The sequence below is a fragment of the Platalea leucorodia genome, assembly GCF_965183815.1.
Source record: "Platalea leucorodia genome assembly, chromosome: 30".
NCBI classification, from domain to species: Eukaryota; Metazoa; Chordata; class Aves; order Pelecaniformes; family Threskiornithidae; genus Platalea; species Platalea leucorodia.
The window spans coordinates 377,629-405,305 of NC_138852.1; the positions used below are offsets into that span (position 1 = coordinate 377,629).

At 51.4% G+C, this 27,677-nt stretch overlaps 2 protein-coding genes across 2 annotated transcripts; one reads left to right on the plus strand and one right to left on the minus strand.

Moving 5' to 3' along the window:
• Positions 1-1,963: 1,963 nt before the first annotated feature.
• Positions 1,964-27,290, minus strand: LOC309601275 (olfactory receptor 14A16-like; the record flags this gene model as incomplete). Its single annotated transcript, XM_082334235.1, has 2 exons — positions 1,964-2,601; positions 26,963-27,290. 2 exons carry the CDS (start codon positions 27,288-27,290, stop codon positions 1,964-1,966), a joined length of 966 nt encoding a protein of 321 aa, XP_082190361.1.
• Positions 21,146-22,081, plus strand: LOC309601258 (olfactory receptor 14A16-like; the record flags this gene model as incomplete). Its single annotated transcript, XM_082334222.1, has 1 exon — positions 21,146-22,081. The coding sequence occupies one exon, from the start codon at positions 21,146-21,148 to the stop codon at positions 22,079-22,081; it is 936 nt and encodes a 311-aa protein (XP_082190348.1).
• Positions 27,291-27,677: the final 387 nt, after the last annotated feature.

Genomic DNA, 27,677 nt, shown 5'->3' on the forward strand with positions numbered 1-27,677 from the left:
GATGTATGGGCAGCACCGTGTGTCCTGGCTGGGTCACGCACGTGGCTGCAGATGGGAGAAGTGGCCAAACTGCACAGAGGGGAGCACTGGGGACCTTCCTGGCAGTCAAGTCTTGCAAGGCCATCAGTGCCTGGGGAAGCCATCAGTGCTGCCACTGAAGTCCCAGAGGACCCAGGCAATGGTATCCAAACTATCAAATTTGGGTACAAACGGAGAAAACCTGAGACCAATGGGGAAAAAGAAATTGCTGAGGGTTATGAATTGGAGAGGAGACGTGGGCAGAGAGAGGGAGGAGTCAAGGTGGATCAAGGAAGAAGCAGCCTGTGGAAGAGTAGGGAGGAGGAGGATTCTTGGGGCCAGGTGCCCATGGGGAGGTGGCTGGTCAGTGGTGGTCTGGCCAAACCCTGTGCCTGATCACCGTGGTCTGTCCTGCTCATTATACTGGTTTCCGTTGGGGTAGAGTTATCTTGATAGTAGTTTGTATGGTGCTGCGGTTTAGATTTGTGATGAAGAGAGTGTTAATAACACACCAGTGTTTTAGTCATTGCTGAGCAGCACTTGCACAGTGCCAAGGCCTTTTCTGCTCCTCACATTGCCCTGCCAGAGAGTAGGCTGGGGGTGCACAAGAAGCTGGAAGGGGACACAGCTGGGACAGCTGACCCCAACTAACCAAAAGGATATCCCAGACCTTAGGACATCACGCTGAGCAATAAAAGCTGTGGGAAGAAGGAGGAAGTGGGAATGTTTGCACTGATGGCATTTCTCTTCCCAAGTAACTGTTAGGAGTGATGAAGCCCAGCTTTCCTTTAAATGGCTAAATATCTGCCTGCTGGTGGGAAGCAGTGAGTGAATTCCTCATTTTGCTTTGCTTGCGTGTGCGGCTTTTGCTTTACCTATTAAACTATCTTTATGTCAGCGCATGAGTTGTCTCACTTTTACCTTTCCTGGGCTCACTGGTGTGTGTGTACATGTGTTTGGGTGTGAATGTATGTACATGCTTTGCTGGCCAAGTGGGGCTAGCAAGGAGGAGGAGGACCCCAGGATCTGGAGAGACCCAGGGTTGGAACTACCACGTGGGTAATATCTGTGAGTCTGGGCAGATCTAAGCCCAAGCCCATGCTGGAGGGACTGCGGGGGTGTGTGAGCCTGCGGGTAAGTTCTGCTGGGAATGCACAGACCACTCGTGCAACCTTCACACCAGATCAGCCTGAGAGGGGGGACGGGATGGGGCCGGTTGTGTTGCTCATGGTTGTGTAAGTGCTGCTGGTGGTGTGGTGGCTGTCAAGGCACTGTGGCCTGTTGGAGTTGGTCTGTGTAGGGTTGGCTGTGTCCATCTGTGTTTCCTTGCGGATACCTGGATTTTAGTGCTTTCCCTCTGGTTGACTCCACCTCGGGCGATCTCTCACTTTGTGGGGCTCCAGTCAGTGACCACCCCAGGCACATGTGGTCCATGCACATGTCGTGGGCTCTCCAGGCAGCTCCAGATTCCTCTCCTGAAGGAGGTCCTCTGCCCTGTCACGCATTGGGACAGCATGGTATGACAGTATCTCAGTGACCATTCACCATCTCCACTATCAATACAGAGCAAGGGATGTGTCCTAAATCCAGCCCTTGTTCTCTAACAGCTACCAAGGTGACAGTGAGCTTTTAACTCAGGCCCTTTTAAGGTGAAATTCCCAGGCCTGTTGTCGACATCAGCTTTGGAAGAACAGCCAAATCTTCAGGAACTGCATCGGGGAGAAATGTCATTTTATTACAGAGATGCTGTGAGAGAGGCGGCTCTGACACATTTATACAGGTTTCAGTGATAGAAAGAGATGAGTTTATTACTCAGGAGAGTAAGATGAATGCAAATGATTATGTAGGAACATAACAAGCATAAATAGCAGAACAGGCATTGCTAACAATAAAAAAGGATAAATCAATAAACAAAGAAGAGGCCTGCTTTGGAATACATTAGATTTCATTTGTGGAGAGTGAAGGAAAGTTTATCAATATTGACAAACCTCCATGAAAATATTTTCTTAATGGATTCCTTGAGCTCCTGGTTCCTCATGCTGTAGATGAGGGGGTTCACTGCTGGAGGCACCACCGAGTACAGAACTGCCACCACCAGATCCAAGGATGGGGAGGAGATGGAGGGGGGCTTCAGGCAGGCAACCATGATAGTGCTGATAAAGAGGGAGACCACGGCCAGGTGAGGGAGGCACGTGGAAAAGGCTTTGTGGCGTCCCTGCTCAGAGGGGATCCTCAGCACAGCCCTGAAGATCTGCACGTAGGATAGCATGATGAAAACAAAACATCCCAACACTAAACAGACACTAACCACAAGCATCGCAAAATCCCTGAGGTAGGAATGTGAGCAGGAGAGCTTGAGGATCTGGGGGATTTCACAGAAGAACTGGTCCACAGCATTGCCTTGGCAGAGAGGGAGTGAAAATGTATCGGCAGTGTGCAGGAGAGAATAGAGGAACCCAGTGCCCCAGGCAGCTGCTGCCATGTGGACCCAAGCTCTGCTGCCCAGGAGGGTCCCATAGTGCAGGGGTTTGCAGATGGCCACGTAGCGGTCATAGGCCATGATGGTGAGAAGGAAATACTCTGCTGAAATGAAAAAGACAAACAGAAAGAGCTGGGCAGCACATCCCAAGTACGAGATGGCCCTGGTGTTCCAAAGGGAATTGGCCATGGATTTGGGGAGAGTGGTGGAGATGGAGCCCAGGTCAAGAACAGAGAGGTTGAGGAGGAAGAAGTACATGGGGGTGCGGAGGCGGTGGTTGCAGGCTACGGTGGTGATGATGAGGCCGTTGCCCAGGAGGGCAGCCAGGTAGATGGCCAGGAAGAGCCAGAAGTGCAAGAGCTGCAGCTCCCGTGTGTCTGTGAATTCCAGGAGGAGGAACTGGGTGATGGAGCTGCCGCTGGACATTTCGTTCCTCTGGGAACGGAGCACTGTCATAGGAAGAAAAGACAGTGACAAGTTACAGTAGACTTTTCTGAGAACAACCAACTCACTTTCATAGAAACACTTCTGCCCTGTCCCCACCTGCCTCTCCCATTTCAGGAAGACCTTCAGCGGGTCCCTGTCATTAGCTTGGCCTGGTGCTGGCTGAGGGTGCCACTGGGAGCAGGGGCCTCTGCAGGAGTCAGTCCTGCCCTATAGACAGAGGTAAATAGGAACACAGGGTGATCTCAGATTGAAGCCATTTGTGATATGAGAAAGCTTTCCAGCATTGTCCCGTCCAATTTTCCCAACTGCAGAGCACCACTGTGGGGATTTTGTTTTGTTCATTTTGTTATCGTTTCCTCACCGCACCCGAGGAGTCTTTTCAAGGCAGAAATCCTTGAAGTTTCTGCAGCACTCCAAGTGAAACCTTGTGGGTCCGGAGTGGCAAAAGGGACTGTCCCTTAATGCAGGGCAAGGAGAACCAGTCTGTCCATCAGTCCTGGTCTCAGCTGCCCTGTGCTGGCACCTCTTTCAACTGGAGGACGATCGCACTCACATATTCCCTGAGAAGAAACGAGACACTGCTGAGAGCAGAGGAATCTCCTTTCCAAGTGCAGATCTCCAGACCCTTCATCCTGTCTCATTGCACGTGAGGAGGATCTCAGCGCTGCCCTCCCAGCCAGGGACACAGGGGGCTCGTTACAGCTGCCTGCATACACGGTTCAGCAGCATTTCCATACCCTTAGCATCGAGGTGTCTTCTCCACGGGGCTGCTAGATAACACAGAGAGACCATCAGAGAGATGTGCCCTTCTGGAGGGCAGCCTGCAGCTGAGCAGGACCCACCCCCACCCTCCCAGGGAAGCAGCTGAATGTCATAAAGATGGGGTGTCCTGGAGGAAGGGTAAGCTCCCTCCCAGACCCATACACTGCACTGCCCAGGGCCCCAATACTAGGAGGGGATGTGGATGCTCTTCCTCCATGGATCCATCTGCACGAGAGAACACGCAGCATTGCTGTCTGAGCTGCACCTTAATCCTCGCTTGCCACACCAGTGATTGCAAGGGGAAGGACAAGGGCAGCAGGGACAAGAGGGGAAAATGCCAAAGTACTCCTGCCAAGGGAGTCAGGACAGGGAGACACAGTCAGACACTTGAGGGTTTCTCCTCTTCTGTGGTTGGGCTGCTGGGAAGGAAGGTCATGATCAAGTCCCTGTGACATTAAGGGTGGGAGTATCTGCTGGGTGGGAGAGGAGACCAGGCATTGCTCTGGGGAAGGTGTCTGCACTGCAGGGAATGGCAGGGAGATGCTGAATCCCCCCTCCCATAGCATTTCTGGTAGAAGCTCCCTCTCACTCCCTGCCCATGCCTCCGCTGCCTGGAGCTCTCCCTGCCAGCAGCTGTTTCTGCATCCCCATGTCTCCTCCCTGTCAGTGCTCACAGAGCCCATCCCACCCACTGTGTGCTCAGCTCTGCCCTGCAGGCACCTCCTGGCAGTAGGGCACTCCGCGTACACAGCTCTGTGTGTGCAGAACCTAAGGAGCAGCTGAGAAAAGTTCTAATGAGAACTGGGGTCTCAGCGCCTTCTCCAGAGTGGAGAAAAAAATCCCCATCTCCTAATGCCCACCCAGCCAAACAGGAGGAGAAAACTCAAAGCACAAACTCATTCCCTTTCATGTAATCACACCTTGACCTTCCTCTTGAGAAGTCCCCTCGGAAATGTCCTGGCATGATCTGGAGCTGCGAGCGACCCCGACCCATGCAGCACCCTGCCCTGCCCTGCTGGGGCTTGCTCCTTCCACCCAGAGCTTCCTACAGTCCCACAGGGAGCACCTCAGGCAGGCTGCGCACTGACCCTGGCAGGCAGCAGAGTCCCTGCCCCGGCACAGAGCCCCCTGGGGCACAAGGGACACTGCTCAGAAGAACAGCCCTGGACACCCCTGCCTGCAGGCCTGGCTTCACACCCCTGCAGCCATCTCCAGGAGAGTCATGATGCCCTGTCCCTCTGATGGTGCAGCAGGAAAGCCCTGCTCCGGAGCATGTCCTCCTCCTCCACACCGGAAAACCCAGGAGAGCCGTCCTGACAGGTCCTATCTGCTGTGGCATGTGCCAGGTCACAGAGACACTTCCAGGAACCCATCTGCATTGCCCTGCAGCCAGAGACTTACCGTGTCAAGGGCTGTGAGGATCTCTCCCACAGTGAGCTCTCACCTGTCCTCCCACTCCTGATTGCCTTTAACCTCTCTGTTACTTATCTCCTCACCCCTCGGTGCCTGCAGGCAGTGCCCTCAGCCCTGCCGAACTTTGCAGAGGAGCTGCTCCTGGGCAGAGCTGTCTCTCTGCAGCACTGCCTGTTCGCCATGATCTCCCTCCATGCCAGGAGCCCAGCCCAGCTCAGCAGCAGAGGACCAGCCCAAAGTAGTGCTTTCTCTTTCCCCTCTGGGCTCCCTCCAGGTGTCCCTGGGGCTCCAGGGAAACCTGCTGTGAAACAGGCTGAAGTAAATAACTTGTGGTCCCTCTCCCACCTCTGGAGAGATGATACTTCTTTCCAGCAATTTCTCCTATCAGAGAGAGAGAATTGGGCATGAGAATCACCTTTCCTTACTTCTGGTATGGGACAGGAAACCTGGACAGTGACAGAGCTCCTTTACCCCTGCTGAGGGAAGGGATTCAGCTGAGTCAATTGAGGCTTCTCATCCTTTGTTTGTAGTCCTGGGGCTGGAAGGGCACTCAACTCTCACCTGCGGCTGCCACAAACCCACAGGAGGTGGGATTCCTCTTGCCTCCGTTCAGGTGGACACAAAATAGGAACCTGGTGCCTGGGAGCCTCTTGTCTCAGCTCCCATGGTAATTGCTGGGGATGGAGGCAAGGAATGAGCTGTTCAGACTCAAACACCTGGTGACATTTGGGGTGTCATCCAAGATATGTGCAGGTAACTGCAAGCTGTAATGCAGCGGTTCAGAGAGAAGGCAGTATCTGGAGGCATCATCTTTGAGCTTAGAGGGGACTTCCTTTGGCCAACAGCAGATGCCCATGTTTAGGACATCTGAACTTTTCCCTACTCCTTATGTTCAGGGCAGCCTATTGAGGTAGTCGGGGGGGCAGATGTAGCCATTGCCATAGCCATCAGCCATCTTCTCCATCAGCTGCATATACTAGATCACCATGGACTGTAATGGCACTGTCCTGGTTTCAGCTGGGATAGAGTTAATTTTCGTCTTGGTAGCCGGTATGGGGCTGTGTTTTGGGTTTAGCATGAGAACAATGTCGATGATACACTGATGCTTTGGTTCTTGCTAAGTAGCGCTAAGCTGTTGCTAAATAGGTGCTAAGTGGTGCTCACACTGGTCAAGGACTTTTCAGCTTCCCATGCTCTGCCGGGTGCACAAGAAGCTGGGAGGGGGCACAGCCAGGGGGAGGGCTGACCCAGACTGGCCCAAGGGCTATTCCATACCATATGACGTCATGCTCAGTATATAAGCTGGGGGAAGAAGAAGGAAGGGGGGGGACATTGGGCGTGATGGCGTTTGTCTTCCCAAGTAACCGTTACGCGTGATGGAGCCCTGCTTTCCTGGAGATGGATGAACACCTGCCTGACGATGGGAAGTAGTGAATGAATTCCTTGTTTTGCTTTGTTTGCGTGCACGGTTTTTGCTTTGCCTATTTAACTGTTCTATTTTATTTTACTTCAATTATTAAACTGTTCTTATCTCAACGCACGAGTTTTCTCCCTTTTACCCTTTTGATTCTCTCCCCCATCCCACTGGTGGGGAGTGAGCGAGCGGCTGCGTGGTGCTTAGCTGCTGGCTGGGGTTAAACCACGACAGGCACAACGCCCATGGACATCCCTACCTTGCCTAACCTAATTCAGGGCAGCTACACAACGGCCAAATACAGGCCTGTGGTGCTATGCGAGATGCCAGGGCTCTCCAGCACAACTGCGTGTTTGACACCGTTTGATTCTCTTTCCCACAGCATTCTTCCGGAGAAACTGGCTGCTCATGGCTTGGACATGCTTACTCTCTGCTGAGTAAAAAACTGGCTGGATAGCCGAGCCCAAAGAGTGGTGGTGAATAGAGTTCAATCCAGTTGGTGGCTGGTCACAAGTGGTGTTCCCCAGGGCTCAGTACTGGGGCCATTTCTGTTTAATATCTTTATCAATGACCTGGATGAGAGGATCAAGTGCACCCTCAGTAAGTCTGCAGACGACACCAAGTTGGGTGGGAGTGTTGATCTGCTGGAGGGTAGGAAGGCTCTGCAGAGGGATCTGGACAGGCTGGATCGATGGGACAAGGCCAACTGCATGAGGTTCAACAAGGCTCAGTGCCGGGTCCTGCACTTGTGTCACAACAACCCCATGCAATGCTACAGGTTTGGGGAAGAGTGGCTGGAAATCTGCCCAGTGGAGAAGGACCTCTGGGTGCTGGTCGACAGCCGGCTGATCATGAGCCAGCAGTCTGCTCAGGTGGCCAAGAGGGCAATTAGCATCCTGTCTTGTATCAGGAATAGTATGGCCAGCAGGAGTAGGGAAGTGCTCGTCCCCCTGCCCTCGGCACTGGTGAGGCCACACCTCGAATCCTGTGTTCAGTTTTGGGCCCCTCACTACAAGCAAGACATTGAGGTGCTGGGGCATGTCCAAAGAAGGGCACTGAAGCTCGTGAAGGGTCTAGAGAACAGGTCTTACGGCTGAGGGAACTAGGGTTGTTTAGCCTGGAGAAGAGGAGGCTGAGGGGAGACCATCCCGATCTCTACATCTACCAGAAAGGAGGTTGCAGCAAGGTGGTGGTCGATATCTTCTCCCAAGTAACAAGCGATAGGAGAAGAGGAAATGGCCTCAAGTTGCACCAGGGGAGATTTAGATTGGACATTAAGAAAAATTACTTCTCTAAAAGGGTAGTCAGGCATTGGCACAGGCTGCCCAGGGAAGTGGTTGAGTCCCCATCGCTGGAGGTATTTAAAAGATGGGTAGATGTGGTGCTTAGGGACATGGTTTAGTGGTGGACTTGGCAGCCCTAGGTTAATGGTTGGACTCAATGATCTAAAGGGTCTTTTCCAGCTTCAATGATTCTATGACTCTGATAATTTGGGAAACATCTCTTCTACCGATCCGCAGAGCCACTGCAATGGCCTCCTTCCAATTTCCCTTTAAACCTTCCCTTGACTATCATGCCTACAGCAACATAAACTCTGTATATGAAATGGAGGGAGCAGTGGGTTCTATCAGCCCCTGCTCTACACCCCCTGCCTGCACTGGGAAAGGAAGAAATGAGTTGAAAGGAGAAGTGATCTGGGGCCCAGCTTAGACAAGTGCAGGGTCATCCAGTCCACTGCGAAGTCAGGAGATCAGGAAGAAATCCACGGGCAGAGGCTTGTGCTCTGCCAGACAGCGCCAGAGGATGGGGCTGCCCTGCCCACACGGAGTGCAAAGGAGGTCTTGTTTTCATGAGCCCTGTGGAGAAAGGGGGACTAAGAGGCTATCTGTACTCAGGGAGAAGGAAAGTATTCTTCAATACCATCAAGAAGGAGACTCCCAAAGCCTTGAAGAATGAGATTCCTCTCTCTTAGCTTTAGAGGAACAATTCCACCCAAAGAGAGATACCTTGTCCTATTTCAGATGCACTAAGATGGGCAGAGAGGCCTTCACAATGTTGCCAGTTTTAGCACCAAACCCTCAGGACATTGGCTTCCTTCTGGACTGGAAGGAGACAGTCAGGTGGCCCTTAGGCAGCAAGGAATGATCTCTGCAAATCTCCCAGAGGTCTGCAATGAAGAGGCCAGGTGTCAACTGGTCAGTCAGGGCTCCCCTTGCAAGTGCAGAAGAGGAATCGACTCCTCTCCTCTACCTTTAGAAACCCATTTCTGCAATAAGTTGAACTGTGTCCTGAACTTCATTGACAAACCCAAGGAAAACTAAGGAGATTACTCTGACACTAAAAACCACCTATCCTTTAGGTGTCCAACATTGTAAAGACAAGGCAGGTAGCATGGAAGTCACTCCACAGAAGCTGCTTTCACTGTTAAACATCTCTTGACAGCACCTTTTAAGATTTGGTGCTTCTCCCTCACAGAATACTTCACAGAATGGGTCTCGACTTCTGCAGGGATTAGGTCACCGCGCTGCCAGCTATCATTGTCATTAATCTCCCCTCACCCTCTCAGAGCTGCTCTGCTGAGGAACCCTTTAGCGCCCAAGGCCATGACTCCTTGGGGAACATACCGAAGGCCTTAGAAATGTTCTCCACAAAAGGGGAAGAAAAATGGGAGACTCCTTCGGTCTGGAGGAAGTGCCTCAGCACAAATGGCATTCCCAGCTCACCCACAAAGGCTTTACAAGGGCCTTGAAAGGAGCCCTGATAGACTGTTCTTTAGGGGTTGTGGGAGGAAAGGAGATGGTGCTTCACACAAAGTCTGCTGGGCTTCTCTTTCCCCCGGCTAATGCTCCCAGCACATCATAGATTCATGTCAGTGGTTTGTCACATTTCACCTTGATTTTCATTGATTTGGCTGTTTTTTAAATTCCTGGCCTGCCTGCCTTCTTACCTGCTACCCTCCTTTGATATTCCTCCTTTCCCTGTGATATTTCTCGGGAAGCGAGACCTGTGTCAGGATCTCTGCCCCTTCCTTTGATGTGGGCTTGTTGGCCCATCTCAGCTAAGCTGCACAGAGCCAGATGGGTCTACGGTTTTCAGGCTTGTGTAGGTTTTGTGAGCAAAACCAGCAGGACAGGAAGGAGATGGCCCGCATAGGGGAAGGCTGTTTGGAAAGAAGCGCTGCACCAAGAATTCAAACTTTCCAAGCCCTCAGATAATAAATTCTTGACTTGGTAAGAATGAACTCCTTACCAAACCAGGCTTCATTCCACAGGAAAGAAAAGAAAAACAGAAAAAGAAACAAAACCCCAAACACCACAGGAGAGAGAAGGCTCAGTCTCTCATTAGTTTGTTTAGTTTCTTTATTTGTTTGCTTTACAAGGTAATTTTTATCCCCCAACTGAATGAATTTCCCTTCTCCACCTCCCTCTCCCCCCATCTTTTTAAATCTTGTTATGCTCTTAGGTTTTACCTTTGTTTGTTCCCCTCTTCTCTGCTGCTTTTCAAATCTTCTTTTCTTTTTCCCTCTGACAGCCAGAAAGGTTTATCAAAACTGTTTTTCAGCAAGAAAGTTGTCAGTGACAGAGGAGGAATCTGTTTATAAAGCTTTCTGTTCTACCCGACAAAGTTCAAGCATGGATGGAAGGACAGTCCTGAAAATGGACTAGTTTTAAACACGGGATGTTTGTCTTCTCCCTCTTTGGCTCTGACTTTCCCTGAAAACCAAACCTTTCCCAGGGAATAAAACTTCCCTCTTCTCTCACTCGCCTTCTTACCTTTACTTCCCACACGCCCCCTCATTTGTCACCATCTTCATGCCGCCTTCTCTCTGCTTCTGTCCTAGTCAAAAAGTTAAAGGCACTTGGCTGAGCTGTTTTATCTTGCACTAGAATGCATTGTAGCTCATCCTAAAGGATACCTTTAAATAGATTAGAATAAAACCGGTTGAGAAACATCTATTTCTTCCCCACTGCCTGTAAAGGGACTGTTGGGTAAAGAGCTCAAATACAATAACTTGCATCGTGTTTATGGTGGATTCCTGCTCTAACCCCCATACTACATTTGCTCCTAGGGCATAAAATGGGGCCTTCTTGCCCTAGGTTGATTATTCTCTCCTCTCTTCTGTTTTCCTTCCAGCCTTTGCGTGAATGTCTCCGTGAATGCCTTTTCTCGTCCTTCTACATTCTTTCGCTCTGTCTCATCTTCTTGTAACCTCCTGAAGCATTGTTTCTTCCACTGACCATCTGCCCTTGCTCACTGCAGCTCCGATGCAGAAATGTTGAACCGCACAACTGTCACAGAGTTCCTTCTCTTGGGCTTCCCCTCCCGCCACCATCATCAGCGTCTAATGGTAAACCCTCCTCTGGCTTTGTACCTGGTGATCTTAGTGGGAAACTTGCTGATCATTGCCCTCGTTCTGCATTGAAAGAGACCTCTGCAGGCCCATGTACTTTTTCCTCTGTAACCTCTCCTGCTTGGACATCTTCATCGCTACATCCATCATACCCAAAGCCATAGGAAACTTGCTGATGGGCAGCAAAGCCATTTCCTTCCCAGGCTGCCCTTCTGCAATGCGAATCATATTGACCACTTCTTCTGCGACAGCGTGCTTTGGATCAAGTTGTCCCGGGCACAAACACAGATTCTTGAGCTGATCACCTTCATGGCCTCATCCATCATCCTACTTGGCTCCCTGGGCATGACAGCAGTGTCCTACCTTGACATCATTAACACCATACTGAGGTTGCCGTCAGCTTCCTCACGGCACAAGGCATTCTCTACATGCTCCTCTCACTTCACCATTGTCATCTTGGGCTATGGCAGCTGCACATTCATGTATGTCCAGCCTTCAAGTCACCACATTACCTACAACAAGGCAGTGGTCCTTCTCAACACAGTGGTAACTCCTTTGATGAGTCCCTTTCTTTTCAGCCTGAGGAACCAGATGATGAAAGACGCCCTCAAGGCAGGCTTGAAGAGAAAGGTGATCATCTTCAGGCAACAGCTTTCCACCTAAGAAGAGTTTTTGTAAGTGGACTTTGGAAGGGGAGAGCGGTGGGGAGCGCAAACACATGATGATATATTTGCAGGAATGAGACCTTTCTTCCTTAGCAGTGTAAAGATTCCTGAAATGAATATCACACCAGGTTCTCTCCTGCAATAGATCACCATAAGAAGGCCTTACCTAGCAATGCCTTTCAAATGACCTACAAGCACTTTACAAACCCTGGTGAATACCACAATGGCATTTTCTACGTGTGGAAACCGAGACAGAAAGCAACAAGCAGAGGGCTTCAGCCCTCCATGGCACACCCAATTCTCAACAAGCTTCACTCTCCGCCAGTTCTGATGCAACTTCTCCTTGCTTTCCTGATTATTTTGGTGGCAGATCTTTGTTGAACCTCTTCATCTTTAGGAAATGACAGAAAAGAGGTGGAACACAATGAAAAGAAGAATAATGGCTTTATTTCTCTACCAAGTGGCGCTTACATCTCCATTAACCTCCTGGTTAGAACAAAAACATGCCTGAAATCAAGTCCAGTTTAACTGCCTCGGATTACCTCTCTTCCGCTTTGGTGCAAAATCTTGAATATTGGTCAGAAATGTAGTTTTGAGTAACAAGGCAGCTGTCTCCAGATCAGGTCTGCTGAAGTAAATGTCCAGTCCTTAACGCAATGCTCCCACACCCAATACTTCAGCTGATCTAGCAAATTCAGGGGGATTAACTTATTCCAACACAGACTTTTATGACTGCAATGTCTAAAATGATGAGTTCATTGCCTGGTCTCCTTTGACAGCGGGGAGGAAGGAGCAGTACAGAGGATGGTGTCATCTCCTCCTATAGAGGTCTATAGCACCTCAGGGGAACTGTACTTAGCCCAGGCTCGGCAGCTTCACTTTTCAATACCTAATGCCAGGTGCACTGACCCACGTGCTGGGCAACGTCTGGTGATTTGCACAAGCGAGGGACTCTTGCTCAGCGGGGGCCATCCTTTGAAGACACGAGGGTTACAACTGTACCTTAAGGTCTCTCCAGAATTAAACGGAAACGTCTCCTCTAGTCCCTGTCACAATCTTGCCATTTTGTAATTTTCCTGGATTACTTTTCACTCATGATTGGCAAGAAAAATGTTCTTTTTTGGAAAGAGAATCAAAATCATTATTTGCTCATTCATTTAAATGAAAATATGGGATTGTCATGCAATGTGAGAGATTTCTTTGCATTTGAACTGAGAGAGTTTTCTTGCATTGTATAAATAACTTCCCTGCCAAGACATGGAAACACTGAAATACATAAACGATTCCATCAAGCTGGCACACATGTTACTAATATAGAAAACTAAGATGGATGAGTGTAGGCTGACATGCCCAAGCTAGTGGGATGTATCCCATCCCATCCAAGCTGGCAAAGAGTGCCACCAATGTTTCTTCAGTGAAGAGATTTTGAAATCACAGGTGATGATTTAGTTTAGCTGTTTCAGGCATGTTATTGTGATAAATCCTGCCCACAGCCACTTGTGCATCAATGGCTCTCGTATTTTTGGGTAGATAGCTTAGGTTTGACCCACTGGTACCTCTAGGCAGCAAATACCTGAGGCCCTTGTCTTGCTCTAACGGCATGTTCTCCAGACTGATCACCTTATCCACCTCCTTCACGCCAGGGAAAGGGCTGGGTGCAGCTGTGGGCATCGTTCCTTCAGGAAAGTGCTCCCTAGAGTTAAGGCACAGCTCCCTCCAAGAGCTCTTCCTTACAAGGCGTAGGAACAAGGCTGTGCCAGGCGCTGCTTCCTCTAGTCTACGCAGACACCAAACTGTATTTCACACCACACGTGAATGCAGAACATCCTTACTGGCAGCCTACAAAACAAAACAAAGCACACCATACAGACCTCACTTGATTTCATGTACTCGGGGTGGATGAAACACAGAAGTACAGGACTATGTGTCTGGGCTGCAGGGAATGCTCATGGGGCCAGATGAGACCCAGGAGACATGGAAGTTGTGCACTATGAGCAGCATGGCCTGAGGACCAGCATCTCCTCACTGTAATGGATGTGGACAGCAAATACCACACTTCCTTAAGTGGATAGAAGTCCCCTAAATAACTGTCCACCTCCCTGGCAATTGAGCAGGATGAATAATGGATTTTTTTTTTTTTTTAGCGACTAAATTGAAAATGCACATAAATAAAGAAAAGAAGCATCCCAGTTCACGTTGAGGACTTCATTAAAGGAAAAAAGAACTCTTCTGCTGTACTTGAAACCAGTTCTTTCTTTTGTACAGCCAGGAGGTTAGTACCTGTTCTGTGGGTTGCCAGTCTTAGTCAGCTCAGACAAATTTTACCTTGAAAGTACCTCTTTCTTTTGATTGATGAGACTGACTCATTGCAAATGGCTTCTGTGGAGACATTTACAGCTGTCTGAGATGAATCCCTCCCAAATCACCTTCTCTTGGTTCCTCCTGCTACCCAGGGGAAGAGAAACGTTTCCCATTCACGATTCATCACATCCGAAGGTGGGTGACCGTATGCTCACCACTTAACAGATCTCTCTCCACTGGCCACAGAAAGGGGCCTCAGATCAGAGGCTTAGGAGTGGCAGGGAGGGTGAGGGTGGGGGATGCCCCCTGTGTGAAGGAGCAGCTCAGATATATGGAGCTCCTCTATCAGCTGGGCAACAGGTTGAGTTAGCTTGTGTGCGTGAGGATGAGCGGAGGAGTGAGTAAGGGTGACGGTGTCTTGGCAGTTACCAACTACTTGATCAGGCAGAGTAGGCCGAAAAAGTCTTCTGACAGCAACCCAAAGAAGTCTCCAGGTTAATGCGCAGGTTTCTATGGGGAGCTGTAAGTGCCCTGGCATTCAGTGGCCAGGCAATGCAAGAGGGTGCCAACAGTCCGGAGGATCGTGGGATGACTTCTTAGCAGAGCTGCCAGGTGCTCCAAGAAGGGTGATGCTCACCTGGACCTGGTCCTGGCCAACAATGAAGGGCTGCCCAGGGATTTGATCATCAGTATCTGCCTCGGCTGCTGTGACCAGGAAATAGGGGAGTCCCAGATGTCAAAAGAAGACCCGCAGCAGAGCACAGGCTGTTGTACTCCACAGAAGAAGACTTTATGTTGCTCAGGGACTGATACAAGTGGTGCCAAGGGAAGCAGCTCTGAAGGGTGAACGATCTAAGAAAATCTGACAGGCCTTACAGAACACACTCTTCCAAGGACAAGAATGATCTCTCCAAGTTCCCATGAAAAAAAAAAAAAAACATTCATCTTGTGAGGCTGCTTGTCTGAACTGATGGAGCTCCAGGGCAAAAAGGCAGCACGCAGGAGCTGGTAACAGGGGAAGCTGCAAAGAAGGAATTAAGAAACCTTGCCCCAGGATGTAGGGAGGATGCCAAAGCCTAGGTCTCCTAGGCTTGGGAGTTGCAGGGATGGGTAGCAAAAGCAAAATGAGCTGACAGAGGCTTAGAGGGCCATGCAGAATGAGTCACACTCTGCCTGGAGGCCTGGAACAAGTGTGCACTGCAGAGGTTTGCATCTTGAATGCATGCCTCAGCCTAGCAGATGGGGATTCCCCCTGCTGGGGCTGGCTGTGCCAGTCCATCCCCATAGGTCTCAATGGTGCAGACTCTGCTTGAAGACATTCCTGCAACCCAAATATGCTGGGATTAATGCAGAATTGGCTATTCTAAATCAAGCATTTGATTCACTTTGCCTCTTTGCTTTGACATCTTTTCACTTTGACCACACTCCTGAAATCTCTCTAAGAAGCCACATAAGAATTGAAGCCTAAAGGAAAATTCTGCTCAGGCTTGGCTCCTTGTGGTGCTTTGTGTGGCAATGAGCCCTCTGGTGCCGAGTTCCTGAACTGCAGCTCCTGAAAGACTGAGCAAGCCTCCAGAGAAGTAAAAGAAGCACAGCTGAAGGTTTCGGAGGGTGTCAGCAGGCCCTGCTGAAGGCCATCACTGAAGAGACCATGCAGGGAATGAGCAGACAAGGTTCCTGTCCCTGGGGGCTGGTGGAGACATGAAGTCACAGGCCCTTGGCACAGGAGGAAATTTCGATGCGAGATGTTTTCTCACTGTGAAAGCCCTTGCTGTGCTTTGCCAAGCAGGATGGCCAAGCCCTGACCCCCATCCCCTGCAGAGGGGGCTCCTTTCCCTCTTGTGATGCTCTGGGCTCTGCCTGGGGAAATTGTGATGTGGGAGTGTGTGACGGCAGGCGCACGTCAGTGGTAGGACACCTGCCAGGCTCTATGGAGGGTGGGTGAGGAGGAGACAACAAGGCGCTGGAGCTGTAAGGACCTCATGTCCTCTCGTGGGTCTCAGTGGAAGAGACAGAAGCCATAGCTGAGTGGACAAGGGCCTCAGTTCTGTTGGGGTGTCAAAGCCCCACCAAGGCCCTTGGCACTCCCCACCGCAGCTAAACTGACCTGTGCCTGTGCCTGCTTCCTTGTGTCCAGCACCAAGCTCTGTGTTTCTGAGCATTTGCCCATGCCTCTGAGTTCCCCACAACCCATCCTGTTTCTTCCAAAGCCTTGCTAGTGCTCCTTTCTCACCCAAGAGTTCCAAGGCCCAGACATGCTAGAATCCTCTGTTTAGCTCCACATCCCAACACTCAACTGCCCATCCTCCTTCTGCTGCTGCCTCCAAATCAAGACTCAACCTATTTCACTTCAGCATGACAGCCCCCGACATGTCAAGTCTTCTTCCTGCCTTCAATGCACTCACTGCTGCACCTGCACTGCTCCCTCCCTGCATGCTCATGTGTCTCACCAACCCTTTCTCTTCCCCCGCAGTGGTGGGACCTCACCCCAGGAGGGCTGTGCATCCTCCAGGCTCAGGGAGGTTTCCTGACACCCACCCAAGTGTGAGGAGTGAGGGAGGGGAGGAGAGCCAGGTCAGCTCACGGGGCATGACTGAGCACAGACACCCCAAGCAGTGGGCGTTCCCCATCTGTCAGGCTGAGCCATGCACATGTGATGGAAATGTCTGTAGCATCCCTGATTTGCACAGGAGGGGCCTTCCTTGCTGCCATCTTCCCAGGACAAACTTCTTCTTCCTCCTCCACCCACAGACATCCACTGCTTTCCATTGCTGGCTTCAGACATGGTTTTAAGGATTTGCTAACACCATCAGCTTGTTTCTCCCTGACTTCTCCCAACCCTCTTTCCCAGACACAAGGCCAATCACTGCTGCTCAGGGCCACTCACTCTTCAGAAGAGGCCTTGAGCATTTTGGATCTTCCTCATGCTTTTTATAATCTTCCTGCTTTTTTAAAAAAAAAAAAAAAATAGATCCTGCCGTTTTTAGGGAAATCACAGAAACATCCAAGGGAATGATGCTTTGGGCACTGTCATGGCATTTGGGAAACTGAAACGTGCTCTCTTCTCCATGTCTCCTGGACACTTAAAGAGGACTCACATTTCTCTGAGCTTAAATTTTAGGTGCTGCCAGGAATGTCAGGAGGCATGGCATACAGATTCCAGGGCTCAAGGACCGGTCAAATGCCTCGTCTTTCTTTCCACAATGATGGCTTCAATGCTCAGGTCATTTCTGGACTCTCTACATGTATGCTGACATTCCTTGAGCAACTGGCTCTGAAAGGATTAACACTGTAGGCTGATATTTTTGGAGGGTATAAAGACAGTAAAAGAGAAGAAGTTGGCTTTGGGCAAAGGAAAAGGGAAGCAAAGGATGTGGTCATGACTGTTTGGGGACACCTGTGAAGCAGCCCTGAACCTGATGTGAATGACTTCTGGGGTCAGGGAGAACCTGAGCGCTCTCTCTCTAATTGGAAACCATGAAAGGGAAGGAAGGACAGCATCATTCAGGCTGGAAGGGACCTCGGGAGGTGTCTGGACCAACCTCCTGCTCAAAGCAGGATCAGAGTACTCAGGGCTTTATCCAAACACATCTTGATCACATTCAAGGATCCCAGTGCACGCTCCCTGGGAAACAGCTTCCAGCACTTGACTATCCTTATGCTGAGAAAGTTTCTCTCTCTATGTAGCCTGACCCTCTCTTGTTTCAGCCCATTGCCTCTTGTCCTTGTGTCATGGACATGAGCCTGACTCCGTCTTCCTGGGAACCCTGCAATGCTGCTACATGTTTCTCACAAGATCTTCTCTACTCCTGTCTGAACAAGCCCAGCTCTCTAAGCCTCTTCTTACAATAAAAGTTCTCCTATCCTACTGACCTTGGTGGCCCTCCACTGAGCTGGTTCCAGTATGTTGAGGTCTCTCTGGCATTGTGGGATGTCAAAACCTAGGAAAATGTTCTGGATATGGTGTGAAAAGTGCTGAGCAGACTGGCTGTGCTCCAGCTCCTACAGCCCAGGATGCTGTTGGCCTTCTTTCCTGATTGCTCCCTTTTGCCTAATGCAACCCAAGGACCACCAAAGCCTTTCCACAGAGCTGCTGCCCACCCGGGCAGTCCCTGGCCTATGTCGTTACATGGGCTTAGTCGACCTCAAGGGCACGACTTACTGCCTATCCTGAGGTTCCTATTGGCCCATTACTCCAGCTTGTCTTTGTCCTTTGGGATGGCCACCCTGCCCTCCAGTGCAGTGTCTGCTCTCCTCAATGTGTTGTCTTCTACAAATGTTATGAAAAAGCACTCTCTCATCTCCTCCAGGTCATTAAAAGCCCGTTAAACAGGGAAGGTTGCAGCACAGACCCCTGCAGGACCCTACTAGCTAGATGCCTCCAGGCAGAGTACCACACATTGACTATGTCCCTCTGAGCCTGACCATCCATCTGGTTATTTACCCATCTACTCATCCACTGAGGCAGACCAGAAGATCCTAACTTGGGCACAAGAATATTGTGGAGGGATAATGTTGAAAACTTCACTAACTTCCAGGTCAAAAGACAACCACTGCTCTCCCTGGGTCCAGCAATCCTGTCCTTTCATCACAGAAAGAAAAGAGGATGGTGAGAGACAAGCTCCCCTAGGTAGATCCAGTCCCCTTCTCTTTCAGACACCCAGAAATGGGATCCAGGTGAACATTATCTGGGGCATGGCCATTTGCTCCTCTGCACATCCTTTGGGGATTTTAGAAAGGTGCATGTAACATTTGCATTTCCCCCATTGTCAAGGGGTTTGCACAGACTCCATGACTTTTGAAAGAGGAAGGAGAGTGGCTTCGCTGTGACATTGGCCTGCTCACTCAGCTCCCTGCGATGCTGCCCCTCCTGTCCCATGCACTGGGAAGCATTTGCTCAAGTCATCCCTGACTTGATCCCCATCCACTGCTGGTTGATCTCCTCCAGAGTCCTGCTCTGAGTCACAGAGGCCTGGGAGACCTTGCTGGGGAAGACTGAGGCAAAGAGGACACACAGAATCTCACATCTATCTACACTTGCTCTTCCTAAATTCAGCAGTGGCCACACAGGATCTTTGTTTCTTCTTTAACTGTTCCTGAAGCAGTAAACACTCCTTATGGTGCTCCTCCCTTGCTTCTCAAGTTTTGACTGGGTTTCCATCTGAACCCTTGCTGAGCTTGGAGGATGCTGTCCTTGAAGACCAGCTGTCCTGAGCTCTGCCATCATGTCACAGCTCTGTCTGCTCAGGAACAGCTCCAGCTCTGCCTGCCTGTGCCCCTGGCTGAGGGCACTGCTGCACATTTGGGCTGAAGCAACAAAGCTGTGCAACCAGGCAAGCTCTGACTCGCCATAATGAACACTGGTACCAAGCATCCAAGACCCCGTGGGTGCAAAAGCAGAGACATGGTGTGGGCAAAATAGAGCTGCATGTCTTCCTAGCCCCAGGTGCCTATTTCATTGAACTGAGGATAACTCCCAGGCTTGAAGAAATTAGATCTTTCCTTGTCACCTTCCTGGGTGTCCTCTCTAATGATGGGACAAAAAAAAGGGGTTTCTCATGCCAAAGTCTTTTCTTAATATGAGAAACAACAGTGCTGGAAGTGTCTCTCTGCAGCTGAGGGAGGGAACATGAGTGATGAGTTCAGCCTGTTTCCCAGCAGGTTCCCCTGGAGCCCCAGGGACACCTGGAGGGAGCCCAGAGGGGCAGAGAAAGTGGTGCCTTGGGCTGGGCTTCTGCTGCTGAGCTGGGCTGGGCTTCTGGGATGGAGGGAGCTGCTGGCAAGTGGGCAGCACTGCAGAGAGACAGCTCTGCCCAGGAGCAGCTCCTCTGCAAAGGGCAGCAGGGCTGAGGGCGCTGCCTGCAAGTGCTGAGAGGAGAGGAGTGAGGCAGAGAGACTGTAAGGCAGTGTGGAGTGGGAGGATGGTGAGAGCTCACCGCATGGGAGAGATCTTCACAGCCCTCTACATGGTAAGTCCCTGGCTGCAGGACAATGTAGCTGGTGTTCCTGGAGGGATCTCCAAAGGCTGCTACATCCCACAGCCTATGGGATTTTCAGGAGGACTCTCACAGTTTCTCTAATGTAGAGGAGGAGGACATGCTGCAGAAGAGGACTTCCCTGTGCGCTGTCAGAAGGATAGGGCATGATGGCTCCCTTCTTCTGGGGTTTTGAAGATCGGTGTGCAGCTGTGGGTGCCCAGGGTTGTTCTTTAGAGCAGGGTCACCACGCCCCAGCGGGCTGTGCACCAGGGTAGCGACTCTGCCGTCTGACAGGGTCAGCACTCAGCCCACCCAGGGAGCACCCTTCAAAGCTGCGGGGAGAACCTGTGGGTGGAAGCAGGGCAGGATCCCTCTGCTGCCCAGAGGGTGCAGCGTGGGTCAGGGCTGCTCAGACTTCTACATCACCCAGAGGACATTTGCAGAGGGTCATTCTAAAGAGGGATGTCAAGGTAGGGGATTGCCTGAAAGGGAAGAAATCTGCTTTGAGTTTTTCCACTCTTGGTTGTCTGGGTGGGCAGTGGGAGATGGGAATTTATTTCTCTGCTCTGGAGAAGGCAATGAGACCCCAGGTCTTATCAGGACTTGTCTGAGCTGCTCCTTAGCCCCTGCACACACAGAGATGCCCCTGGGCAGTGCCCTGCTGCCAGGAGGTGTCTGCAGGGCAGAGCTGAGCACACAGCAGGTGGGATTGGGTCTGTGAGCATGGAGATGGAGGAGAAGTGGGGACAGAGAAAGGGGTCGTGGCTAAGAAGAGCTCCAGGCAGCAGAGACATGGGCAGCTGAGAGCAGGGCTGATGGACAGAGCGGCTGTCCTCACTCTGCACTAAGGGACAGTCCCTGTGCCCAGTCTCAGCACCCACAAGGTTTCCCTTGCAGTGCAGCAGAAATGCCAGGCATTGCTGCATTCAAACCACTCCTCAGCTGTGCTGGGGCAACTAGAACAGAAGGCACAACCCAAACTCCCCACAGCTCTGCTCTGCAGTCAGGTGAATTGGGAGTGACAAAGCTGAAAAGCTCTTTGTATCACAAGTAGATTTAATCTGAGATCACCCTGAGTTCCTATTTACCTGTTGCTGTAGGGCAGGACTAACCCCTGCAGAGCCCCCAGCAGAGCCTCCTGCTCCCTGGGGCACCCTCAGCCAGCACCAACCAGAGCTCATCAAAACTCTTTCTAAAAGTGAAAAGCAGTTCGAGGGGTTTCTATAAGAAAGTCAGTAGATTTTTCTGAAAGCGGTCAGCGCTAACTTCTGACTTCTTTTACCTCCTTGAACAGATCCCCATGCCCAGAGACAGCAGATGTCCAGTAACAGCTCCATCACCCACTTCCTTCTCCTGGCATTCGCAGACACACGGGAGCTACAGCTCTTGCACTTCTGGCTCTTCCTGGGCATCTACCTGGCTGCCCTCCTGGGCAACGGCCTCATCATCACCACCGTAGCCTGCAACCACCACCTCCACACCCCCATGTACTTCTTCCTCCTCAACCTCTCTGTTCTTGACCTGGGCTCCATCTCAACCACTGTCCCCAAATCCATGGCCAATTCCCTCTGGAACACCAGGGACATCTCCTACGTTGGATGTGCTGTCCAGATCTTTCTGTTTGCCTTCTTGGTAGAAGCAGAGTATTGCCTTCTCACTATCATGGCCTACGACCGCTACGTTGCCATCTGCAAACCCCTGCACTATGGGACCCTCCTGGGCAGCAGAGCTTGGGTCCACATGGCAGCAGCTGCCTGGGGCACTGGGTTTCTCCATGCTGTGCTGCACACTGCCAATACATTTTCACTCCCTCTCTGCCAAGGCAATGCTGTGGACCAGTTCTTCTGTGAAATCCCCCACATCCTCAAGCTCTCCTGCTCACACTCTTACCTCAGGGAGGCTGGGCTTCTTGTGGTTAGTGTCTTTGTGGCCTTTGTGTGTTTTGTTTTCATTGTGCTGTCCTATGTGCAGATCTTCAGGGCCGTGCTGAGGATCCCCTCACAGCAGGGACGCCACAAAGCCTTTTCCACGTGCCTCCCTCACCTCGCTGTGGTCTCCCTGTTTATCAGCACTGGCATGTTTGCCTACCTGAAGCCCCCCTCAATCTCCTCCCCATCCCTGGATCTGATGGTGGCTATTTTCTACTCAGTGGTGCCTCCAGCAGTGAACCCCCTCATCTACAGCATGAGGAACCAGGAGCTCAAAGACGCACTGAAGAAGCTCATTCAATCCGTAGTCTTTCAGCAGCAATGAGCTGCCCATGTCTCTTCACAAGTGATTTCCAATGTATCTGGGGAACCTCCTGTGCTTTGGGCATTTTATCTGTGATAATTCTGTTTCTCCAAGAATGTCTGCATGCAGTCCGCTTCTCCAGAGGCATGAACCCAGTCTGTCTGACCCAAAGGTCTTTGCACATGTGTCTTGCCCAATGGCACAGTGGCCTCCCATGTCACATCTCTGTAATAAAAGGGGTTTTCTCAGTGCTGGTGTCTGGTGGTTGGGCTCTTCTTCCAAAGCTGAGCTCAGGAACAGGCTGAGGAAGTTGTCCCCCACAAGGCCGTGCTGCTGTGCTTTGATTCTTTATGGGCTGAGGGCAGTAGGGCTCAGCACAATGTGTTCGGGAATGGGACTGGAGGGAGCTTCCAGTGGTGGCCTCCCTATTCGGCCACGTCCAGCACTGGCCACTCTCCACAGGTTTATGGGTGAGTTTTGCTGCACGGCCATTTTTGCCTCCTCCTGCTGGGCTCAGGGCCTGCACTGGGGAATGGCCAGCCCTGCTCAACCTCTCTCCTCGTCCAGACCCTGGCAGACCCCGGAGCAAGGATGTCTGCGAAATCTTACATGGGGTGCGCATAGGGCTGAGTAGGTTCCAGGACCTGGGGGAGGCTGTGTCAAGTAGGAGGAACAGAAGGGGGACAGGGTACAAAGCGATGTTGTCCTAGTTTCAGCTGGGATAGAGTTAATTTTCTTCTTAGTAGCTGGTATAGTGCTGTGGTTTGGGTTTAGCATGAGAACAATGATGAGAACAACACACTGATGATTTGGTTCCTGCTAAGTAGTGTTAAGTTGTTGCTAAGTAGTTGCTAAGTAGTGCTTACACTGGTCAAGGACTTTTCAGATTCCCATGCTCCGCCAGGTGCAAGAAGCTGGGAGGGGGCACAGCCAGGACAGCTGACCCAGACTGGCCAAAGGGCTATTCCTTACCCCATGACGTCATGCTCAGTATATAAGCTGGGGGAAGAAGAAGGAAGGGGGGGACGTTCTGTGTGATGGCGTTTGTCTTCCCAAGTAACTGCTACGCGTGATGGAGCCCTGCTTTCCTGAGGATGGCTGAACACCTGCCTGCCCATGGGAATCAGTGAATGAATTCCTTGCTTTGCTCTGCTTGTGCGCGCGGCTTTTGCTTTACCTATTAAACTGTTCTGTTTTATTTTACTTCAATTATTAAACTGTTCTTATCTCAACCCATGAGTTTTCTCCCTTTTCCTCTTCTGATTCTCTCCCCCATCCCATTGTGGGGGAGCGAGCGAGCAGCTGTGTGGTGCTTAGTTGCTAACTGGGGTTAAACCACAACAGTCCTTTTTGGCACCCAACGTGGGGCACGAACACATGACCGTGGGATTTAGAGCCCCATGCTCTACTGACTGAGCTCATGGAGATCATGCAAGAGAATCTATTCCTCACTCCGAATACACCCTTTGCCGTTGATACCACTGCAGGGTTCTGGCTATTGCTGAACACTGCTTGCAGAGCATCAAGGCTTTCTCTCTCAAACACCCCCCACAGAAGACAGTAGGCTTGTGGGGTGGGGGGGCAAGAAAATGGGAGTGAAGACAGCCAGGACAGCAAACCTGAACTGACCCAAGGGCTGTTCCATACCAAAGGATGTTGTGCTCAGCGATAAAACCTTGGCAAAAGCAGGAGGGAGGGGTGCTGTTCGTTGTTATGGTGTTTGTCTTCCCAAGCCAGTGTTGTGTGTGCTGAGAGTCTGCCCCCCAGCAAGTGCCTAAACATCTGCCTGCCCCCGGGAACTGGTGCATGAATTCCTCTTTTTGCTTTGCTTGCACACACAGCTTTTTCTTTTCTTATTAAGGTGTCATTCTCTTGACCCATGAGACTTTTCTCCTTCCTTCTCTCCATCCTCTAGGAGAGGGCAGTGAGTGAAAAGCAGGGTGGGTCTGGCTGAGATCAACCCACCACAACAATCATAACCTACGCTCCAAGTGGGGCCTCACCAGGGTTCCCTGGGATTGTGCAGCCAGGATGTGGGATGCACTGGGGTCCCTGCATGGGCTCAGGGGAGGGCCCATGGAGACACTCAACACCCAGCACAGAGGGACTGAGGTGGTGCCTGTGGGCTGACAGTGGGGCAGAGTGTGACAGATGCGCTCAACCCCTTGACCGGACCGTTTCGGTTTCCCAAGTAACGGTTACGCATGATGGAGCCCTGGTTTCCTGGGAATGGCTCAACACCTGCCTGACGATGGGAGGTAGTGAATGAATTCCTTGCTTTGCCTTGCTTGTGTGCGCGGCTTTGGCTTTACCTATTAAACGGTCTTTATCTCAACCCATGAGTTTTCTCACTTTTACTCTTCCGATTCTCTCCCCCATCCCACCGGGGGGGAGTGAGTGAGCGGCTGTGTGGTGCTTAGTTGCTGGCTGGGGTTAAACCACGACACCACCACAGGGTGCTGCAGAGCTCTGGGCACTCACCCCACAGCCCCAGCCCCTCTGAAGGGCACAGCAGCTCCTGTTGGGCAGGGAGGAGTCTCGGCCTCCCCATCAGCCCCAGGGCCGGAGGCTCACCATGGCATGAGGAAATGGAGGTTAGGGAAACTGCAGGAAGCATGGCCTCTGGTCCAAGAGATGCCCACCACAGACTGACTCTGCCCCATCATTGTCAGCCCCTCATGTCACGCCAGCACAGGAGTCCTGGCCAGGGGACAGAGCAGCCTGCCCCCAGTGGGTGCCTGCAGAAAGAGGTTTTTCTTTCTCATGGATTCCCCCCTGCAGCCACAGAAATGCTCCCTTGCTCTTCTCCACAGTCATCCCTGCTCTCCAGAGACCCTTTCCCCGGGTGAGCATGTCTGTGCTGGCCTGGCCAGACATTCCTGGTTCCTGCAAGGCCCCAAGCTGGCATTGCTGCTCTGCAGAGGGAGGGGGCTGTGGTGCCCTGGGGCCATGGAGTGACTCTGCACTGGCCATGCTGGTCAGGGTCAGAAGCAGATCCAGCTGGAGCAGGATCACTGCTGCTGAGCCCTTTTCCATCATCCCTGATTGCTCAGGAGCCAAGGACAGGGCTGGGCAGGACCATGGGGTGTCTCTAATGGCACACAGGGCAGGGGATGGCTGCACTGGATCTAGCCCATGGGGTTTCCAAGAGGTTGCCCTGAAACACTCTCCAGTCTTCTGGCCCTTTGCCTGCTGTCTCCTCACAGCCTCTCCTGGCATTGCAGGACCCTTGTTAGCCTGTGGGCTCCTCACGTTCACCTTTTCCTCCGGGACACTCCTCCTTGGATGGTCACTCATTTTATGAGGTGCCACTCACTGCCCACCCAGACTCACACACTGTCCCTGGAGATCCCCTGGGCTCTCCTGGCAGCTCTCGGTTCCTCTTCAGGATGGCATCTGCCATCAGCCCCACTGCAGGTGGGAAAGCATCAGGCAGATAAGTCAAAGACCGGTTGCTCTTTCAGTGGACATATGCAACCAAGAAGGGAGGTCTTCATCCACGCCTTGGTCCCTAACACATCACCGTGGGACTCTGTGATTGTCACCCTGAATCCATCAGAAGCTCAGAAGAGCAGAAGTCCTTCTGAGGGAGAACTCTATTGGGTGTATTCCTGACACCGGCTTTGGAAGAGGCGTCCAGCCTTCTGGCCCTGTCCTGAGGAGCCCCTTTGGTTATGATGGTGCTTGCATGGAGACCAGCTCTGATAGAGTGGTTCACGTGGCCTGCTCCTGCCCTCAGCCACAGGGATGCCACCGTACAGATAACAGGACTGTCACAAGTTGCACGAGACCTTAGGGGCAGCACAAATAAAAGGGCACAGAAGAACAGCGTGGAATTGAGGAGAGACCAGCACTGAAAAAGCCAAGTCCTGCTGCTGTCCTTGGCCATGGCTCCAGGAAGGCAGCAGCCCCAACGCGCAGGCAGTAGTGGGATAGGGCCCACCAGGGCTGCTCCTCCGTCAGGCAGCTGGGCATTTGTCCCCTGAACCCCTCCTGCAGGCTGGGGCTGTTCCCCCAGCTCCAGAGGAGATGTGAAGAGATGGGAGCTGAGACAAATAATTTTCTACTAGTTTCTTTATTGAGTTTATCTAAACGGGGAGCCTGGATCCATATGTACATGAGGACTTTGGGTCAGGAAAAGGCAGGTAGGAGGCCAAGAATAATATTATCACAGGCATAAACAAAACCACAACCCCCCAATATTCCCCAAAGGAAAAATAAAGACACATATGAAGAAAAGTCAGTCCAGGCTATTCCTGTGATACTGTGGGAACCCAACTGGGACAATGGGCACCTTCTTAATATGAAGTAGCTTGTAATCGAATAGTTTCCACACTGCATCCTTCATTTCCTTGTTCCTCATGCTGTAGATGAGGGGGTTCACTGCTGGAGGCACCACCGAGTACAGCACTGCCACCACCAGGTCCAGGGATGGGGAGGAGATGGAAGGGGGCTTCAGGTAGGCAAACATGCCAGTACTGACAAACAGGGAGACCATGGCCAGGTGAGGGAGGCACGTGGAAAAGGCTTTGTGGCGTCCCTGCTCAGAGGGGATCCTCAGCACGGCCCTGAAGATCTGCACATAGGACAGCACAATGAAAACAAAACACACAAAGGCTAACAAAGAACTTAAAATAAGGAGCCTGGCTTCCCTGAGGTAGGTGTCTGAGCAGGAGAGCTTGAGGATGTGGGGGATTTCACAGAAGAACTGGTCCACAGCGTTTCCATTGCAGAGCAGCAGTGAAAATGTATTGGCAGTGTGCAGGAGAGCATTGAGGAACTCATTGCCCCAGGCAGCTGCTGCCATGTGGACACAAGCTCTGCTGCCCAGGAGGGTCCCGTAGTGCAGGGGTTTGCAGATGGCAGCAAAACGGTCATAGGCCATGACAGTGAGAAGGGCACACTCTGCTCCAAGGAAGAAGAAAAGCAGAAAGATCTGGGCAGCACATCCCAAGAAGGAGATGGCCCTGGTGTCCCAGAGGGAATTGGCCATGGATTTGGGAACAGTGGTGGAGATGGAGCCCAGGTCAAGAACAGAGAGGTTGAGGAGGAAGAAGTACATAGGGGTGTGGAGTTGGTGGTTCCAGGCTACAGCAGTGATGATGAGGCCATTGCGCAGGAGGGCAGCCAGGTAGATGGCCAGGAAGAGCCAGAAGTGCAAGAGCTGCAGCTTCCGCCTGTCTGTAAATGCCAGGAGGAGGAACTGGGTGACAGAGCTGCTGTTGGACATTTGCTGTTTCTTGACATGGGGGCACTACTCAAAAAATGAAAGGACAGGTTAAAATCAAGACAGACTCCTCTGAGCAAAACCACTCCATTTTTCATTGCAATACCCTCCAAGTGAAGTGCATTTCCTTTCTCTGGTCTGTGCTGGCTGAGTGTGCTGTACCGAGCAGGACCTCTGCTCATGTGCTGCTGAGGAGTCAGCTTTGCTCTGCTGCAGTGGCTACATGGGAGCTGGTTTGTGACAGCTCCATTGCTCTCAAGGGATGTCAGTCGTAATCCACCTTTAATGGAAAAGTTCAATATCTGCACTCATGACTCCGAAGACTGTGTGGGCTGCAGAAAAGAGGCTTAGCAAGTCTTTATAATAATTTTGTTTGTGGATTTTATTTTC